This window comes from Heptranchias perlo, chromosome 6 (assembly GCF_035084215.1).
Source record: "Heptranchias perlo isolate sHepPer1 chromosome 6, sHepPer1.hap1, whole genome shotgun sequence".
Taxonomy (NCBI): Eukaryota; Metazoa; Chordata; class Chondrichthyes; order Hexanchiformes; family Hexanchidae; genus Heptranchias; species Heptranchias perlo.
The window spans coordinates 69340529-69360817 of NC_090330.1; the positions used below are offsets into that span (position 1 = coordinate 69340529).

General features: G+C 46.3%; 1 protein-coding gene across 2 annotated transcripts in view; it reads right to left on the reverse strand.

Moving 5' to 3' along the window:
• Positions 1–10403: 10403 nt before the first annotated feature.
• LOC137322552 (uncharacterized) overlaps positions 10404–20289 on the reverse strand; it is a 39736-nt gene continuing 29850 nt past the window's right edge. The window contains exons 3-4 of one of the 2 annotated variants that reach the window (XM_067985474.1): positions 14543–14702; positions 13301–14389 (exon numbers count right to left, since the gene is read on the reverse strand). In XM_067985474.1, coding sequence (XP_067841575.1) covers positions 13491–14389; positions 14543–14702 — 1059 coding nt within the window. In that variant the 3' untranslated portion in view covers positions 13301–13490. Of the gene's footprint in view, positions 10952–13300; positions 14390–14542; positions 14703–20289 lie in introns of those variants that run through there. The other variant, XR_010963170.1, reaches the window with a different exon arrangement.

Below are 20289 nucleotides of genomic sequence, written 5' to 3' on the forward strand. Positions count from 1 at the left end.
TTCCCCTTACCAGGCAATAACCGGATGTCTAATGAGGACTCCCGGACATCCACTTGTGTCCGAGCATAGATCACCACTTTTGATGGGCGCGGCCAACCAGGCCTGGTTAGAAAAGATAATCAAACAGAAAGCGGAGAAAAATAAGTTTGTAGCTCACCAAATGGGCAAATCTAAACAGCAGATTAAGAAGTACTTTGATAAAAAGGTTCGATCATTTGAATATCAGATGGGAGATGTTGTGATGGTGCTTAACTATGGGAAAATGGAGCACGTATTTGAACCAAAGTGGAAAGGCCCTTTCCCTATTATAGATAAGGCCAGTCCAGCCGTCTATCGAATCCAATTTCCCCAGGGTAGAAATAATCAGAAAACAACCAAATGGTATCACATTAACCAGTTAAAAACCGCCGCGGAATAAATGCTACAAATTGCTATACTTACATGAAGCAACCAGTAAACCAACATGGCTACCAGTCATCTGAGACTCACAAGAATCATCCTCTGCCTGAGCCTCACCAGCTACCCGGTGGAGAGCACTGTTATCATAAACAGTGGAAGCACTGAGGGCTCCTATTATGACACTGACCGCCGCCAAGATCCCGAATGTAGCAAAACGGTATACTATACCGACTGCAATTGGGAGAATCCCTCGGATGGTGACAGCATGTTCATCGTAGATATTCCAGAAGGTGACGCCGTGAGTCTTTTAAAAAATTTGTTCATGAGATGTGGGCATTGCTGGCAAGGCCACCATTTATTGCCCATCCCTAATTGGCCTTGAGAAGGTGGTGGTGAGCTGCCTTCTTGAACTGCTGCAGTCTGTGTGGTGAAGGTTCTCCCACAGTGCTGTTAGGTAGGGAGTTCCAGGATTTTGACCCAGCGACGATGAAGGAACGGCGATATATTTCCAAGTCAGGATGGTGTGTGACTTGGAGGGGAACTTGCAGGTGGTGTTGCTCCCATGTGCCTGCTGCCCTTGTCCTTCTAGGTGGTAGAGGTCACGGGTTTGGGAGGTGCTGTCGAAGAAGCCTTGGTGAGTTCCTGCAGTGCATCCTGTAGATGGTACATACTGCAGCCACGGTGCGTCAGTGGTGAAGGGAGAGAATGTTTAGGGTGGTAGATGGGGTGCCAATCAAGCGGGCTGCTTTGTTCTGTATGGTGTCGAGCTTTTTGAGTGTTGTTGGAGCTGCACTCATCCAGGCAAGTGGAGAGTATTCCATCACACTCCTGACTTGTGCCTTGTAGATGGTGGAAAGGCTTTGGGGAGTCAGGAGGTGAGTCACTCGCCACAGAATACCCAGCCTCTGACCTGCTCTCAAAGCCACAGTATTTATGTGGCTGGTCCAGTTAAATTTCTGGTCAATGGTGACCCCTCAGGATGTTGATGGTGGGGGATTCGGCGATGGTAATGCCGTTGAATGTCAAGGGGAGGTGGTTAGACTTTCTCTTGTTGGAGATGGTCATTGCCTGGCACTTGTCTGGCGTGAATGTTACTTGCCACTTATCAGCCCAAGCCTGGATGTTGTCCAGTTCTTGCTGCATGAGGGCACGGACTGCATCATTGTATTGCAAATGGAACTGAACACTATGCAATCATCAGCGAACATCCCTATTTCTGACCTTATGATGGAGTGAAGGTCATTAATGAAGCAGCTGAAGATGGTTGGGCCTAGGACACTGCCCTGAGGAACTCCTGTAGCAATATCCTGGGGCTGAGCTGATTGGCCTCCAACAACCACTACCATCTTCCTTTGTGCTAGGTATGACTCCAACCACTGAAGAGCTTTCCCCCTAATTCCCATTGACTTCAATTTTACTAGGACTCCTTGGTGCCATACTCGGTCAAATGCTGCCTTGATGTCAAGTGCAGTCACTCTCACCTCAACTCGGTAATTCAGCTCTTTTGTCCATGTTTGGACCAAGGCTGTAATGAGGTCTGGGGCCGAGTGGTCCTGGCGGAACCCAAACTGAGCATCGGTGAGCAGGTTATTGGTGAGTAAGTGCCACTTGATAGCACTGTCGACGACACCTTCCATCACTTCGCTGATGATTAAGAGTAGACTGATGGGGCGGTAATTGGCCACATTGGATTTGTCCTGCTTTTTGTGGATAGGACATACCTGGGCAATTTTCCACATTGTCGGCTGGATGCCAGTATTGTTTCTGTACTGGAACAGCTTGGCTAGAGGCGCAGCTAGTTCTGGAGCACAAGTCTTCAGCACTACTGCCGGGATGTTGTCAGAGCCCATAGCCTTTGCGATGTCCAGCGCACTCAGCCGTTTCTTGATATCACCTGGAGTGAATTGAGTTGGCTGAAGACTGGCTTCCATGATCGTGGGGATATCGGGAGGAGGCCGAGATGGATCATCCACTCGGCACTTCTGGCTGAAAATGGTTGCAAACGCTTCAGCCTTGTCTCCATCATGAGTGTCACTATGACAAGAACATGGATCTGTCGTGGCATCAAACGACAATGAACACTAAGGGAAAGACCGCCCGTACATATGGTCACACCAACAGCAGCCAGTTGGGCAGCTGGGTATCCCCTACACCTTTAACCATGAACGGGACCTGAACTACCCAAGCTTCACCCCAAGACACGATGGCTGTTGTGCATGCGGAGACAGCAAAGGAGACGAAAACCTGGGCGAGTTGGTCCACTTATGAGTAAATCCAAGGACCACAATGAAAGTTCTCACACATCACAAAGGAGACAGCAGTGCCCCAAGCAACAGCCGGGACCACTAAATGGACTTGTAGCAATTAGGACCCACAAAGCCTTATATAATGATGTGCACTATGAGATAATACCGGTTATTTTTAACTATAGCACGGTACATATGCCCCAGGGCTTGTGTGACCCCAAACACGAGGAGTTTTATCACCAGTTAGTACAACAATAGATTAAGGACTTTGTGAGGCGCAATGCAGGACGAGATGTAGATGAGCCTTGGCTACCAGAAAGCCAAGACCCCCTGTTTCAAGTCCCAGAACAAACACCACAGACAGAAGTCAACAGTACCACAGTCAGTGCTGGTAACGCTACAGAAAGGATTAGGAGGATGGATAGGGATCAGAGCTATTGCCAGCACTGCCATCTGGAACCAAATAGATATCGAAAGTATTTGGGAGCATTATGAGGCCATGAGACAACAACTGAAGGGAATTCTCAATAACAGTAATAAAAGGCAGGGAGATGAGATCTTTGAGCAACAACAAATACTCCAGTCTATGAATGAAACGATCACCGAAATGTATAAAGTTCAGGATAAGGTGAATGGGATAATCAAGGAAGGCAGCCAGGTGAAGGGGAACATCTCCAAGGTCATTACCTGCGCCATTTATGGCGGATTCTTCGTGAATCAAGTCCAGCGAGACTTTACCAACATCGAAAGTAATAGTGTCCAGTTTTGTAACAGATAAAAACCTTGAGGAATGGTTCATGCATAATAGCACCCAGGATTGGTGTAAAATTCAGAGATATGGGTTTGTATATTATGTGAAACGGCCATGCAGTACTAATAATGACACAGAAACTGATATCATACCTGTAGCCATGTGGCTGCCCAGACTTGGGGAGAATAAATGGGAAGTATTAAAGGTGGAGTCTATTGGAACACTAGAAGACAGGATGCATAAAGCCTTCCAAACGTACTTGAAAAACCTCATTTGAAAGAGCACCACCTGAAAGGCCCCCAATCTAGATTGTTGCACCAGATCGCAAGGATCCTGGATTTGTCAGTGCAATAGCACCAACCCAGGGGTCCCAGCATGTGGGTTCACTTTAGATAGTCAGTCACCTGCTTATACTGTACAATGGCAGAGATGGGGTAAATACGAAGCCCAGAGTATATACTTAGGGCAAGGAGAATACAGTGTGACCACCTCTCAGTCCCACTTCCAACAGGGAAATCAGACATGCACAGTCCAGCACCCAACATTTTGTTTGGTACCCACAGAATTGACTAAAATAGGGCATAATGTGTTGGTGCCGTTAGCCACCCATAATATCACCACCATCCAAGTTAATATCTCTATGCAGCATGAAGCTCTTAAAGCCATGGTCAAGTTTGGCCATCCAATCCCGCTCTTGTCACTAAATCTTAAATTGGTGTTAGCAATAATGGCCTCCTTCCAACAACATCTCATTAAGATGCAACAAGACAATGAAAATATCGAAAAAAAACATGCTAGGAGACCACCAGTGGTGGGAGATCGCCTACAAAATGCGGGTCAGCACCCTTGGACCAGAATATTATCCATGGTTATGCTCTGCGCACAATGAATTGTATTGATTGTATTGAATGTATTAGTGTGCTAGTTGTGATGCTTGCTAAAGAAATTGTGGATAACCTGGAATTAGCTGTGCTTATCAAAAGGTAATGCTTTTGATAACTAAAGAGGGGTCAATAAGGATATCTCCCCCTCAAGGTGGGGACTGTAAACAAGGGGTAAAAGGGGTCTTTTAACATATATGTTAAAGCTTAAAACTGTGGGATGAGGATGAATAGGTTAAAATGTTTGACTAAGTTAAAGAAGGCTAATCAAGGTAGCAGCCTTGAGACAGTAACAAATTTAATACAGCTACCTCAAGACAATGAAAAACAATCTAGACAGCAGCCTTGAGACTGTAACGAATTTAATACAGCTGCCTCAAGGTAAGGAACAAAGGGATGTCAGTTGCTGCGTTCAGCAGAATTTGAGAAGCTGGGCAAACATCTTACATCCTGACCAGCCACAAATGAGGCAGTGCGAGACGGTGGGCACTAACTCATGTGAGGGGCTGCACATACACATCGGGAAACAGGGTACAAAGATAGCCCCGTCTGCGATCAGAAACACAGTGGGGGGAGATCTAAGCCACTCAACATCGAGGGACCAATGCTGCCCTTAGGGCTAACCTTGTGTGGTGGGAGGGACGCGGAGCCTGGCTGTCCAGTCGATCACTAAAGTCACCTAGACGGGTAATATAATGCCTGATTGACTGTTAACTACTGCTTGCATGATTATAAATGTTATAAATATGTTATTAACTATAATATGATTATATGTTATTGCTCGCAATAAAAACTCTGAATAATGGACTTTAGCAATATGGTCTTGCGTCAAATTATTGGGCATTGATTGAGTCCTTGGAGTCCTAGTGGGGTACTTAATTATTGGTGCTCACTAGCGTACATCTGAGGGTCTCAGATCTTACAACAGGCTCGATGGGCTGATCAGCCTCTTTCTGTGCTGTAACCATTCTATGATTCTATGAATTACTACATTTGTTGCGTATAGTGCAATTCGCTGTTTCAAAACTTTAATTTTGTATAAAATGTACTGGAGGCAGCAAAAATATCAATTCTGAGGAGGTTTATGTAACAAATCACTTGCCCTAAGCATCAGCTCCTATGTTATTGTTTTAAATTATTTATTTCTGGCTATCCAATGGAGGGAATCTGATGCTTGGCAGTGGTGAAATATATATCCGAGCTCTTTTAAAAAATGTAATTATTTTTCCATAGTATACCCTGGCACTGAAGTGTAAAGAGCACTGGATGAAAAGCCATCTTATGTAAGGAAATAGTTTCAGTATTACCTATCACAAAGCACGGGCTCTATAGCCTGGAGGAAACTGTCAAGGTTTCCAGAGGTGATTTAATATGCAACTGTTCTGCCTACATTCAGTATGAGCTGTTGTGTAGCAATAATGACCATATTTTAATTTTGAAGCTCATTCAATTGGTATTGAAGAGTCAGAATGTCAAGAATCTACTTTTCTTTATCAGTCCTTTCTCACTGTATCTAATCATCTATAATGAATCAATTAACAAGCTCTTTTTGCCCATTTTTAAGCTTTAATCAGCCTATAAGCAATTTTGGGGTCATCTGATTATTTTTCCTTGGGGTTTCACCTCATCTTATTTGCCCAGTTGGAATTTTCTGTTGTATTGGTTCATTTTTATTTCCATTAATTATTTTTTGTTTCATTCTTCAGTTCTCTTGACACCAACTATTTTATTTTCCTCAATCAGACTCCCTTTGTCCTGCAATTTACATTTATTTGGTACCTTAAAAGTCAAATACCAAGCAGGAATTGGGAGTGGAGTTAGGGGAGCAACCAAAGGAGAGTCCAAAGAGATTTGTTAAGGACGATTTGGAAGGTAGCGGGGTTTCCAAACAGAATTCTAGAGTCCCTGGCTGTGATGGTTGAAGGTTTGCCATCGATAGTGAAGTGGAATGGGGGGAAAATACAAAAGAAAGGAAGGTGCTAACTTTAATGTAGGATTGAAGGAGGCTGTGGAGGTAAGGAGGAGGGCTGGAGGGTTTCGTAGGCAAGGATGAGGATTTAGAGGAGACCTGATAGATGTATATCAAATAGTGAATAGGCTAGAGTGCGTGCCTATTGATAGATTACTTCAGTTTGGCAGATTTGGGAGGACCAGGAAACATGCATTTAAACTATGCAGGAGTAGGAATAGGTTACATGTTAGGTGTTTTTTCTTTTCCCAGAGAGTATGAGCCTCTGGAATGCGGCGCCAGCTTGTGCGGTGTGTGTTAATTCTCTGTATGCCTTCAAAAGGGAGCCAAACTGGTTCTTGGTTGGGGCACAGATTGCATCATATAGAAGGTACGTCCTTTAACAATTAACATATGCATGGTCAACGTGATCTCCTGGACTGGCTTTGATCGCCTGAGCGGAATGAAGAGGAATTTTCCAGATATTTTTCCCTTTATTGGCGGTGAGTTTTTTGCCTCTCCCAGGAGAATACATCGCTGCTTGGGGGTTTGAAGTGTCTAGTCACGATGCTCCAGGCATCGTGGGTATGGGGCAGGCTTGATGGACCAATTTGTCTTTTCTTGCCCATCATTTTCGTATGTTCATATTTTGAAATTAATGTGTTGGAGAACGGGGAGACAATGGAAGTTGGCGGGGACAAGGAAGATAGGTGAGTGGAACTTGCCGCAAATTAGGATGGAGGTGTTGGAAGTCTGGATAGTGAGAGTTTGTGCAGGGTTGCTGTTGAGTACATTGGAGGAATCAAGTCTTGAGGTGAAGAAGGCAAAGCTGAGGGTTTCAGTCACAGTGGGGCTGAGTTCGGGACAAAGGTGACCAATACTGCAAAGATGAAAGTAGGTAATGGACTAGATGTGAGACTAGAGGCTCAGCACACTGTCAAACAGGGCATCAGGTTTAGTTTCAGTGAACACCGAGGTAGGGGATGGAATCAGGAACTAAAATGCAGAGTTTCTGGTGGAAACTGAACATGATGCTTTTAGTCTTGATCTTGACAAAGTCCACAACCCAAGGTCAGACAACACAACAACAGTGGTGGAGAGGTAAAGCTGTCTGTCAGCAGCTTATGTATGGAAACTGACTCAATCCTTACAGTGTCTCCATGAAGCAGCAAGTGTGTGAGGAATAGGAGGGGTCCAAAGATGGAACCTTGTGGCAAACCAAAGATAATTACGTCGAGAAGTGCGGAGAAAGTGGCATGGGCCTGTTGGGCCGAATGGCCTGTTTCTGTGCTGTAAATTCTATGTAACCACTGCAGGAGAACCTTGATAGGATGGTGCAATGGGGGAGATGAAATGGAGCTGGATGAAGGGATTCAAACAGAAAATGCTGCGTCAAAGTTGGATGGTAATGATACATTCAAGAACCCTGAAGAGGAAATAAGTTGGTAATGGAAGTGGATGGAAAGATTAAGAGTGGGTTTTTTGAGAAGGAGGTTAATCACAAAAATTTTGAAAGTAGAGGGAATGTCTGAGAAGAGGGAGTAATTAATGGTGTTTGTAAGCATTGGGCCAAAGAGAGGGAGTTGTGTGATCAAGGATTGGGTCAGATAGTGGGTATCATTGAAGAGATGAGGCCAATGAATGCTGAGGATGTGATAGGGGAGAAGCCAATACTGAAAAGATGAATATTCTGTGGTTGGGGTGGATGTGGAGTTGATTTTGGGGAAGGAGGATGAATGGGACATTGGGAGGATGAGGCAAGAGATGGCTGAGGCAGCTGAGTGGATGGTTTCAGTTCCATGACCTCCTTGCACCTGGCATTAGAGGTGAAGATGTAAGGGAGGGAAGTCAAATGGGATTGTCCTTATGGTCATGGATGATCCTGGAGTAGGAAGAGAACTTGACAGAAGAGATGATATTACATGAGCTGGTCAAGCCATATTTAGTGATGTATAACCAACCATGTCAACTTCAGGCCTGCTCCCTATTCAATCTTGACTCCTTTCCCAATTTCTCCCTCTCGTAAAATAAAAATATTAAGACAATAAATTGAAGGGGCTATGATGAAAATATGATGAGCAGAAGAACAGAAAATAAACTAGTTAAGAGAAATATAGAAAACAAGTCAGACTTTGAAGAAAACTAAAAAGAAAAGATTTACTTCAATAATTATTTCCCTTGATGCTGCCTTCTACTGCCAAAATTTCTTGGAAACTCAAGCCCAGATTTCCCAATCAAGATTTGCGTCCCCCCAGTCTCACTCTGCCCTGGGGTCTGTGTAATTATAATAACTGTGGAAGGCTCCCAGTGATATCAGTCCACTGGGCCGCACACCTCAGGCGATGGGGGATAAGGAAATTGCGGTGGCAAGTATTTGGTGGTGCTGATTAAAGCTAAAAAAGTTTGATTTTTTGAAATTCTCCTGGTTCCAGTAGTGCAATCAATTATTTGGCAATCAATTACACCAGGCCATGATGTCAATTTCAGCCCCACTGCCTTAGCAACACTGGTTGGAAGGAATGCAATGATGTTTCTGATGCTTGGCACTGCTGAGACATTAATGACGGGAAATAGTTCGGATGGCCTATTTCTGTTGTTAACATTTGAAATAGGAGTTAGTGTATTCAGCGTATACCATTTATTCAGTGAAAAGTCCTGCATTTGGTCATAGAAATTGGGAGCCAGCAGAGCAGCTCCCCACCATATTTCCTGCATGCACTCACCCAGTAACGGTCCCAAAACGGATAGTAAACATCCAGAAAATCCGGCCCTTGGCTTATTTTCTCGTATGTCATCATCCAGCAATTTTAAGGTTTGGACACTTTTTTTTTCTATTAAAAGTCTCAATTTACAGTAAAATATTGACTGCACATTTCAAGCTACAAGATTTTATCTCAAGCTTTCAAAATGACCTTGGGTATTTCAATAAAGCCCTAATAATTTTGGCTTTGAGGATTCAGGCACACTAAGTTGATTAGTTGTGAACCTCCAGGTCATTGCTTACTATTGTTACAGCTGTCAATTGCGATCATTGTTTGTACAGTATTTGTCTGTGGTGGTTTAGTGCAGGCATCCAAACCCTGACAAGTTAGTGACAAACATGAATGTAATCATTGGAATGACACATCTGTGTTCACTGGCAGCTTGGCAGCAAGTACGCATTTGATTGCTGACATTGACAGATGCACCTGCATTCCAAAATAGTCTGAGAAGACTAATCTGGTTATTTGGACTTTTGTACCATCTTGATGATGGAGTACAGGCCACAATATTGGCTTCATCCAATATATCAGCACTGGGCCATTCTGGGATGGTTGATTGGTAGCTCATTCAAAGAGGCTTTGACTTACATCAACATTGGTGTATGAGTCAGGTGGCATCAAACAAAATCTCAGTTCTGGTCAGCCTTGGCTCAGTGGTAGCACTCTCACCTCTTAGTCAGAAGGTTGTGGGATCATAATCCCACCACAGAGGCTTGGGTGGCACTCCCGTACAGTACTGAGGGAGTGCTGCACTGTCGGAGGTGACGTATTTCAAATGAGACATCTGCTGTCTCATGTGGACCTAAATGATCCCATGGCACTATTTTGAAGAAGAGCAGGGAGTTCTTCCTGGCCAACATTTATCCCTCGACCAAAACCTTAAAATCAGATTATCTGGTCATTATTTAATTGCTATTTGTGGGAGCTTGCAGTGCACAAATTGGCTGCCGCGTTTCCTACATTACAACAGTGACTACACTTCAAAAAAGTAGTTCAGTGGCTGTAAAGCACTTTGGGACATTGTGAAAGGTGCTATATAAATGCTAGTCTTTCTTATCTTTTTTCTTTAACTGCCAAAACACATGTTGAACTCATCTGGGAATTTCTCACCTTCCACACAGGTCATTCAGGCCTCAGTTTGGGCAACTCTAGTAAGCATCAACAGATTTGAAGAAGTAAAGGAGGAGAATCACATGATCGTCTGCTCCTCTAGTACAAGGCAAAATTCAATGATAACTTGGCTTCTAAATTGGGCTTTTGCATATCTATGGGTTTCTCAATGATAATCCATGCACATATTAACTTTGACAAGTTCGTCCAGGCAAAAGCCCAGGGACCTTCCCCCACCCCGCACCCTGCCCCACCCACAGAAGTTGGATTCTTGGGGAAAGAATGTCCAGAACACTCCAAATGAGATTGCAGTTAACAAAAAATATTTAGTTAAATTCATTCACTGGCCAATAACACATAATAATGCAACAGTTAGGTGACCAATATTACAAGGGACAAGTCCCTACCTATGTGGATATCATACAGCCTGCAAATCTCTTACAATATTCTGCAATTTATCTCATGTATCTTAATTGCAAGTAGGAGCACCAATATATGTAATTTAAACAGAGCACATTAACTTGTACATTATTTTGGCTTGACTAAAATCCTTACATAAATTGGACAATTTAATACTTCTACGTTACTGTGTTGACTTGGGTCTTGATCTTTTTGTTAAGTACAGATTGTTTGATCAAAGGTAAAATTGCCTGACCACAAAGTAGCTGATGATACCTCTGTACTTTAAGTATTTTGAAATTAGAAGCAGTCTTGTAAATAAACTCAGTTACACCTTTAATTGTGTTTGAAATGTTGTCTAATTGCCAGTAAAGGTAAAACTGTCAACAGCAAAAAGTAATGCTTTTCTGAAAAGGTCTTTATTTAATTTCTTCCTTTTTTCTCCTTCTTCCCACCTGGATGAGGAAGAAAAATAGTAAAATTAAAAATCAGTAATCCGATCAGTTGATTTGTTCATAGCACTCCATAAAATAGAAGAGCACAACTTAATTGCACATGTGGTAGACACGTGAACTTTCAGGCATTTTCTCATTTAAGTTCTTTTGTTCAAAAATATTCTTTTAAAATTGGAAAGTTCTTGAAGTGTATTCTTCAGCAAAACTGCCTACGAAAACAACTTATATATAATCACTAAAAGTACTGTCAAAGGCCATGGAAAAGCAAACTAGGCACTGGGTTCATTTCTACAGGGATAGAATTGAAAAGCAGAGAAGTTACGTTAAACTTGTATAGAACCTTGGTTAGACCACACTTGGAGTACTGTGCATATTATACTCTCCACATTATAAAAAGGATGTAGAGGCATTGCAGAAAATGCAAAAAAAGATTCACAAGGATGATACCAGAATTGAGAGGATATATTTATCAGGAAAGGCTGAAGAGAGAAAAGAGAAAGCTGAGGGGTGACCTGATAAGAGGGACGCTAAATTGGGCCATGCAGCGTCCGTTGATTCAGCACTACGTGGCCTCTTGAACATCCAAGATGGCGTCTTGGCTGCGCACGCATGTTTCCAGCATGATGTGCGCCGGACGCCATCTTGGTATAGGAGTTAGCGCATGCGCAAATACCGAACGCCAGAAGCATGAAAAGCAAGGAGAAAATGCATGCAATCTGTGTGCTGATTTAAAGTGATAGACACCAGATTGGACCTTAACGCTCAACTCAACGCACAGTCTTAACCAAGCAGACCTGAACGTGTCTTGGAGCGCCTGGAGGGCCTCCCCACCAGCTCTATTTAAAGAGACCATGCAGGATTTACAGGTTAGCTGCTGGATTATTGCTTCTGGCTGTTGGTGGAATAGGAAGTATTTTTTGAAGCCCCCTTTACTTACTGAGAGTTGCTAGAGTACATTTGAGAGTGGTTTGGCAGGTACTACCTTATGGTTCGGGAAGTTACAACCATGGTTGAACAACATTTGTGCCAACCATGGGTAGTCTGCTAGGGCTCCCGCTGGATATTGAGCACAACTGGGAGCATGCAGAGAAACTCATGCACAGCAGGTCAAGATGCGAGGAGAGGGAGAACGAGGAGGCGCAGGGAACTGAGCAAGAGGCCGCATCCAATGAGGGCCTTCCGGGACCAATTGTCTTACCTCAATATGACCGAGGAGGATTGATTCCAATGGCCGAGGTTCACCAAGGAAGCTGCGACCGAGATCTGCCAACTGGTGCGGTCACAGCTGCAGCCTCAGATCAGGGCGAGGACAGCATTGTCTGTGGCTGTGAAGGTAACCGTGGTGCTGAATTTCTATGACTCAGGATCATTTCAGGCCTCTGCTGGCGACAAATGCAACATCTCACAGTGTGCAGTGCGCTGCTGCGTAAGGGAGGTCACAGACGCACTGTACGAGATAAGGAACGGGCTCATCACCTTCCCTCTTGACAGAGGCAAGCAGAATGAGCGAGCACGGGGGTTCGCTCGCATTGCTGGCTTCCCCATGGTACAGGGTGCCATTGACTGCACACGCATTGCCCTGCGTGCCCCACATACCAACTCAGCTGTCCTCGTCAACCGAAAGGGCTTCCACTCCCTGAACGTGGAGCTGGTGTGCGACCACATCTTGGAGGTCGATGCCCACTACCCTGGGAGCAGTCATGATGCCTTCATCATGCAGCAGTCCAATGTGCCAGCTATCTTTCATCCGACTCGGCAAGTCAAAGGCTGGCTACTGGGCGACAAGGACTATCCCCTCACGCCGTGGCTCATGACTCCGGGGTCAGGAAACCATGCACACGTGTACAGCAGAGAGCCATGCTGCCACACACAACATCGTGGAGCACACCATAAGCCTCCTCAAACAACACTTCCGCTGCCTGGACCAGTCTGGAGGAGCCCTGCAGTACTCCGCTGAGCGGGTGGGAAGATTTGTGGTGGTCTGCTGCATGCTGCACAACCTCACAAGCCTGAGGGACCAGCCTTTGCCACCAATGATCGCAGAAGGCCTTGAGCCAGGGGTGGAGGAGGGGGAAGAGACTGGGGAGGAGGAGGAAGGGAAAGAGGCTGGGGAGGAGGAGGAGGAAAACACAAGGGTGCAACAGAGACCACATGCCATTTCTGCAAGGGCTCTGAGTGCTCACCTGATCCATGCCCACTATCAATAGTGTCAACTACATCCCCCAACTCACCAACAGTCCTACACTCCCTACCTTTCTGCTCTCACAAGACAATCAAATCGCCCTCCATCTGATTACACGTTGGATTTCCCCCTCAGCTCATCGCACAAATAAAAAACACCACAAAATGCAAATTCAAACTCACATTTATCAATGAATAATTGAAATTATAGAAACAGAACAGAACTATTCACCCTTGTGCATTGCCTTAGTGCCTGTTGTTGTGTGCCTTTCCCTATGCTAATACTCCCACGAGGTGCTTCCTCAGGAGGCTGCTGGCCTTCAATTGAGGAGAGTGCAGATGGCCTTGGAGGACGACCTCAAGCAGCTCTGGGCCGGGAGGGCCTGGCTTCAGTCTGCACCATCTCAGCATGGACTACAGCAGTCTGTCCTGGCTGGCCGATAGGCAACAACAAGGGCACTGGCGGTGTGGCAGTGGTGGGAGCAGGAATGCTGTTGTCCTTAGAGAGGACAGCAGGTCCGACTGCCATGGCGCCACTGCCACTCTCCCGGTGCGGTGCCTCAGCAATTCTGGTGATCAGTTGGAGAACGGATTGCTGGAGTGCTGTGACGCTCTGGAAGCCCCGTTCCACAGTGGTCCCCAGAGCCACAATAGCAGCAGTCTGAGCTTCCATGGCAGCAGTCTGAGTAGCAACCGTAGCTTGCAGACCTTTGATGACATCGGTTTGTGCTGCAATGGAAGCCGCGACATCAGTCATCGGATGCTGCATCATGGTGAGTTCCTCAGGTGTGCTGATGGAGGTGACCACCCGTTCCATGTTGGAAAGAATGGGCTCCAAGCTCTGCACAAAGCCCTGCGCCAAGTTGGAGCTGGACTCCTCCATGCCCCTTCTCATTGTGTGCAGGCTTTCAGGCAGGCTTTCCAGTGCCCCAAGCATTTGGTGGTTTACGCCCATCAGTCGTCTTCTGAAGCCTGGCCCATCAAAGTCCTCATCTGACTCTTCTGCAGCAGAACTAGTGAGGGACCTCGCCCTCCGGCGAGCTGGCACCTGTGGTATCCGTTCCCTCCACCCAGGCTCCTGTGCACTTATGCCTGGTGTCTCACCGCATGCAGATCCCTCCTTTAACCTAGCCTCTAAAGGACATGCAGTGTCAGTCTCTGAGCTGGTGGAAGAAAGTGTCAGATCGAGTGACAGTGTGGCTTCAGTGTCCTCCTCCTCTTCCTCCTCGGATGGTGCTGCCACATGCTCTTGGGTATCTGCAATGACAAAGGGAAACAGGTTAAGTTGTGGAATGGGGAGAGGAGCAAGTAAGACGTGTGTGCTGACAGCATCTGCAGCCCATGAGTCAGAAAATATTATGGGAGGAGGAAGATATGGGAAAGGAGAAGGAGCATTAGATATGCATAGACCTCCTTTATCGGGACCTCCAGCGTGGCATGTTGTCATGGCTGCAGCGACGGCTCGCCCATTGATCTGAAGCACTGTCTCCTCTAGGGGGATGTGGATGTGTAAGCAACCCCGTCCACCCTCAGATCTCTCCTGCTGCCGGCTGTTATGCTCCACCTTCTCCTGCAAGACAGAGGACAGTGTGTCAGTGAGTATCCTGCAAAGTGTGCAGGTGATGTGTCTGTTGTGGTTGAATAGCTGCCATTGTATGTGACCTGTGAGTGGTGGTTATGTGACCTGCAAGTGTGGTACTATGTGTGGGTGAGATGCAGCATGCCAAGTGCAGCATTGCGTACGGATGGGCAGTGTTTGTTGGCGGGTGGGTGATGGGGGGTGTGATGCATGGAGCAGTGATGCAGTTGGTAGGATGTGCCACTTGACACTTGTGTTCACTCACCTTGACCACTCGTGTCAAATCATTGCACTTCTTTCGGCACCGCACCCACATGCATGGTGCCATGCTCCTGGCATTCACTTCCTGGGCCATAGTCTGCCAATGCCTGCTGGTGGGTGGGAGCATTGAGGATCATCACTGTATGGGACAGGCTCGATGGAGCAGCTGGTCTTTTCCGATCCATCAGTTTCGTATATTTCATATGTTTGGGTTCAGAAGGAAATTTTGCAGAACATTATCTCAGGAGAATGAACAGGTGAGGTAGAATCCATGATATGATTAATTGTGCATTGTCTTTGAAGGAGCAGGCTTAACAGAGCAAATGTTCTTTACTCATTCTCTGCTTTCTTAAATTTTTTGAATTCCAGGAGCCCACAGTAAGTATGAGGCACATCACCCAACATCCCATCTACATTTAGTACACAGTGATATCAGCCTTAGCCAGGAACTTGGCCAGATCTCTTTTGAACACTTGCAGTAAATCTGATCTCACTGCACCGAGCTAGAAACTTGTTCCAAAGGTCAATGACCCTCTGAGAAAAGAAAAACCTTCTTTGATTGTGATAACTAAGGGCTTTTAAACTAGATATAAATCTAGTGGCCTTCCTCTGAACCTTTTCCAGTGCCTCTATATCACCCACCATGTCAGGGGGCCAAAACTGGACTCCAGAACATTCACAGAAACATAGGAATTGCTAAATGTTCATCTAGTTAGAAGTTCATCTAGTTCGCCTTCTATCATCCTGTTATCTCATGATGCAGTAATTTCAACAAGATCATGACTGATCTTCTACATCAACGCCATTTTCCTGCACCATCCCCATATCCCATGATGCCTTTAATATCTAGAAATCTATCAATCTCTGTTTTGAATGTACTCAATGACTGAGCCTCCACAGCCCTCTGGGGTAGAGAATGCCAAAGATTCACCACCCTCTGAGTGAAGAAATTTCTCCTCATCTCAGTCCTAAATGGCCTACCCGTTATTCTGAGACTGTGACCCCTGATTCTAGACTCACCAGCCAGGGGAAACATCCTCCCTGCATCTACCCTGTCGAGCCCTGTAAGAATTTTGTATGTTTCAATGCGATCACATCTTAAACTATGGAGAATACAGGCCTAGTCTACTCAATCTCTCCTCATAAGCCGATCCGGCATCCCAGGAATCAGTCTGGTGAACCTTCTTTGCACCCCCTCTATGGCAAGTACATATTCTCTTGGGTAAGGAGACGAAAATTGTACACAATACTCCAGGTGGGTCACACCAAGTTCCTAAATAATTGCAGTAAGACATCTTTAGTCCTGTACTCAAATCCTCTTGTAATAAAGGCCAACATACCATTTGCCTTCCTAATTGCTTGCTGCACCTGCATCTGGTGGCCATGAAACTACCGGATTGTCGTAAAAACCCACCTGGTTCACGAATGTCCTTTAGGGAAGGAAGCCTACCGTCCTTACCCGGTCTGGGCTATATTTGACTCCAGACCCACAGCAACGTGGTTGATTCTTAATCGCCCTCTGAAATGGCCTTGCAAACCACTCAGTTGTACAATCCTGCTACGAACAGTCATAATAAGAATAAAACCGGACGGACCACCCGGCATCAGACCACGAGGCACCGGACACGACAAAGGCAAACCAAGCCCAGTCGACCCTGCAAAGTCCTCCTCACTAACATCTGGGGACTTGTGCCAAAATTGGGAGAGCTGTCCCACAGACTAGTCAAGCAACAGCCTGACATAGCCATACTCGAATCATACCTTTCAGCCAACGTCCCAGACTCTTCCATCTCCATCCCTGGGTATGTCCTGTCCTACCGGCAGGACAGACCCACCAGAGGTGGCGGTACAGTGATATACAGTCAGGAAGGAGTGGCCCTGGGAATCCTCAACATTGACTCCATGAAATCTCATGGAATCAGGTCAAACATTGGCAAGGAAACCTCCTACCGCCCTTCCTCAGCTGATGAATCAGTCCGCCTCCATGTTGAGCACCACTTGGAGGAAGCAATGAGGGTAGCAAGGGCACAGAATGTACTCTGGGTGGGGGACTTCAATGTCCATCACCAAGAGTGGCTCAGTAGCACCATTACTGATCCGAGCTGGCCGAGTCCTGAAGGACATACATGCCAGACTGAGCCTGCGGCAGGTGGTGAACGAACCAACATGAGGGAAAAACGTACCTGACTTTGTCCTCACCAATCTACCTGTCGCAGATACATCTGTCCATGACAGTATTGGTAGGAGTGACCACCGCACAGTCCTTGTGGAGACGAAGTCCTGTCTTCACACTGAGGACACCATCCAACGTGTTGTGTGGCACTACCACCGTGCTAAATGGGATAGATTCAGAACAGATCTAGCAGCTCAAAACTGGGCATCCATGAGGTGCTGTGGGCCATCAGCAGCAGCAGAATTGTATTCCAGCACAATCTGTAACCTCATGGCCCAGCATATTCCTCACTCTACCATTACCAACAAGCCAGGGGATCAACCCTGGTTCAATGAGGAGTGTAAAAGAGCATGCCAGGAGCAGCAGCAGGCATACCTAAAAATGAGGTGCCAACTGGGGAAGCTACAACACAGGACTACATGCATGCTAAACAGCGGAAGCAACATGCTATAGACAGAGCTAAGCGATTCCACAACCAATGGATCAGATCAAAGCTCTGCAGTCCTGCCACATCCAGTTGTGAATGGTGGTGGACAATTAAACTAACGGGAGGAGTAGGCTCTGTAAACATCCCCATCTTCAAAGATGGCAGAGTCCAGCGCGTGAGTGCAAAAGACAAGGCCGAAGCGTTTGCAACCATCTTCAGCCAGAAGTGTCGAGTAGATGATCCATCTCGGCCTCCTCCCGATATCCCCACCATCACAGAAGCCAGTCTTCAGCCAATTCGATTCACTCCACGCGAAATCAAGAAACGCCTGAGTGTACTGGATACAACAAATGCTATGGGCCCTGACAACATCCCGGCTGTAGTGCTGAATACTTGCGCTCCAGAACTAGCCGCGCCTCTCGCCAAACTGTTCCAGTACAGCTACAACACTGGCATCTACCCGACAATGTGGAAAATTGCCCAGGTATGTCCTGTCCACAAAAAGCAGGACAAATCCAATCCGGCCAATTACCGCCCCATCAGTCTACTCAAAGCGATGGAAGGTGTCGTCGACAGTGCTTTCAAGCGGTACTTACTCACCAATAACCTGCTCACCGATGCTCAGTTTGGGTTCTGCCAGGACCACGCTGCTCCAGACCTCATTACAGCCTTGGACCAAACATGGACAAAAGAGCTGAATTCCAGAGGTGAGGTGAGAGTGACTGCCCTTGACATCAAGGCAGCATTTGACCGAGTGTGGCACCAAGGAGTCCTAGTAAAATTGAAGTCAATGGGAATCAGGGGGAAAACTCTCCAGTGGCTGGAGTCATACCTAGCACAAAGGAAGATGGTAGTGGTTGCTGGAGGCCAATCATCTCAGCCCCAAGATATTGCTGCAGGAGTTCCTCAGGGCAGTGTCCTAGGCCCAACCATCTTCAGCTGCTTCATCAATGACCTTCCCTCCATCATAAGGTCAGAAATGGGGATGTTCGCTGATGATTGCACATTGTTCAGATCCATTCGCAACCCCTCAGATAATGAAGCAGTCCGTGCCCGCATGCAGCAAGACCTGGACAACATCCAGGTAACATTCACACCAGACAAGTTCCAGGCAATGACCATCTCCAACAAGAGAGGGTCTAACCACTTCCCCTTGACATTTAAAGGCATTACCATCACCGAATCCCCCACCATCTACATCCTAGGGGTCACCATTGACCAGAAACTTAACTGGACCAGCCACGTAAATACTGTGGCTACAAGAGCAGGTCAGAGGCTGGGTATTCTGCAACGAGTGACTCGCCTCCTGACTCCCCAAAGCCTTTCCACCAACGACAAGCACAAACAGAAGTGTGATGGAATACTCTCCACTTGCCTGGATGAGTGCAGCTCCAACAACACTCAAGAAGCTCGAAACCATCCAGAACAAAGCAGCCCACTTGATTGGCACCCCATCCACCACCCTAAATATTCACTTCCTTCATCACCGGCGCACCGTGGCTGCAGCGTGTACCATCCACAGGATGCACTGCAGCAACTCGCCAAGGCTTCCTCGACAGCACTTCCCAAACCCGCAACCTCTAACACCTAGAAGGACAAGGGTAGCCGGCACATGGGAACAACACCACCTGCACGTTCCCCTCCAAGTCACACACCATCCTGACTTGGAAATATATCGCCGTTCTTTCATCGTCGCTGGGTCAAAATCCTGGAACTCCCTACCTAACAGCACTTTGGGAGACCCTTCACCTTACGGACTGCAGAAGCTCAAGAAGGCGGCTCACCACCACCTTCTCAAGGGCAATTAGGGATGGGCAATGAATGCTGGCCTTGGTGGTCGGGAAACTTTTAGAAACGATAATCTGGGACAGAATTAACAGTCACTTGGACAAGTGTGAATTTATTAGGGAAAGCTTGCATGGATTTGTTAAAGGCAAATCTTGTTTAACTCACTTCATAGAGTTTTTTGATGAGGTAACAGAGAGGGTCGATGAGGGCACTGTGATTGATGTGTTGTATATGGACTTTCAAAAGGCGTTTGATAAAGTGCCGCATAATAGGCTTGTCATCGAGATTGAATCCCTTGGAATGAATGGTTACAGAATTGACTAACAGAGTAGTGGTGAATGGCTGTTTTTCGGACCAGAGAGAGGTATACAGTGGTGTTCTCCAAGGGTCGGTACCACTGCTTTTCTTGATATATATTAATGACTTGGACTTGGGTGTACAGGTCACAATTTCCAAATTTGCAGATGACACAAAACTTGGAAGCGTAATGATCGGTGAGGAGGATAGTGATAGACTTCAAGAGAATATAGACAGGCTGGTAGCATGGGCGGAGGCATGGCAGATGAATTTTAATGCAGAAAAATGCAAAGTGATACATTTCGGTAGGGAGAATGAGGAGAGGTAATCTAAAATAAAGGGCACAATTTTAAAAGGGTACAGGAAAAGAGAGATCTGGGGTATGTGTACACAAATCGTTGAAGTTGGGCGGGTAGGTTGAGGAAACAGTTGATAAAGCATACAGGATCCTGGGCTTTATAAATAGAGACATAGGGCCTGATGTTACCAGGGCTGCGGGTTCTCGGCGGGGGGGCTATCGGGCGCGTGGGTAACGCGCCCGGTGAAATTAGTCAGTTTCCCGCGCGATTGTAGGATCCAATCCACTAATTGGATCCACTCACCTGCTCCTCCGGGTTCCCCACTGCTGATCT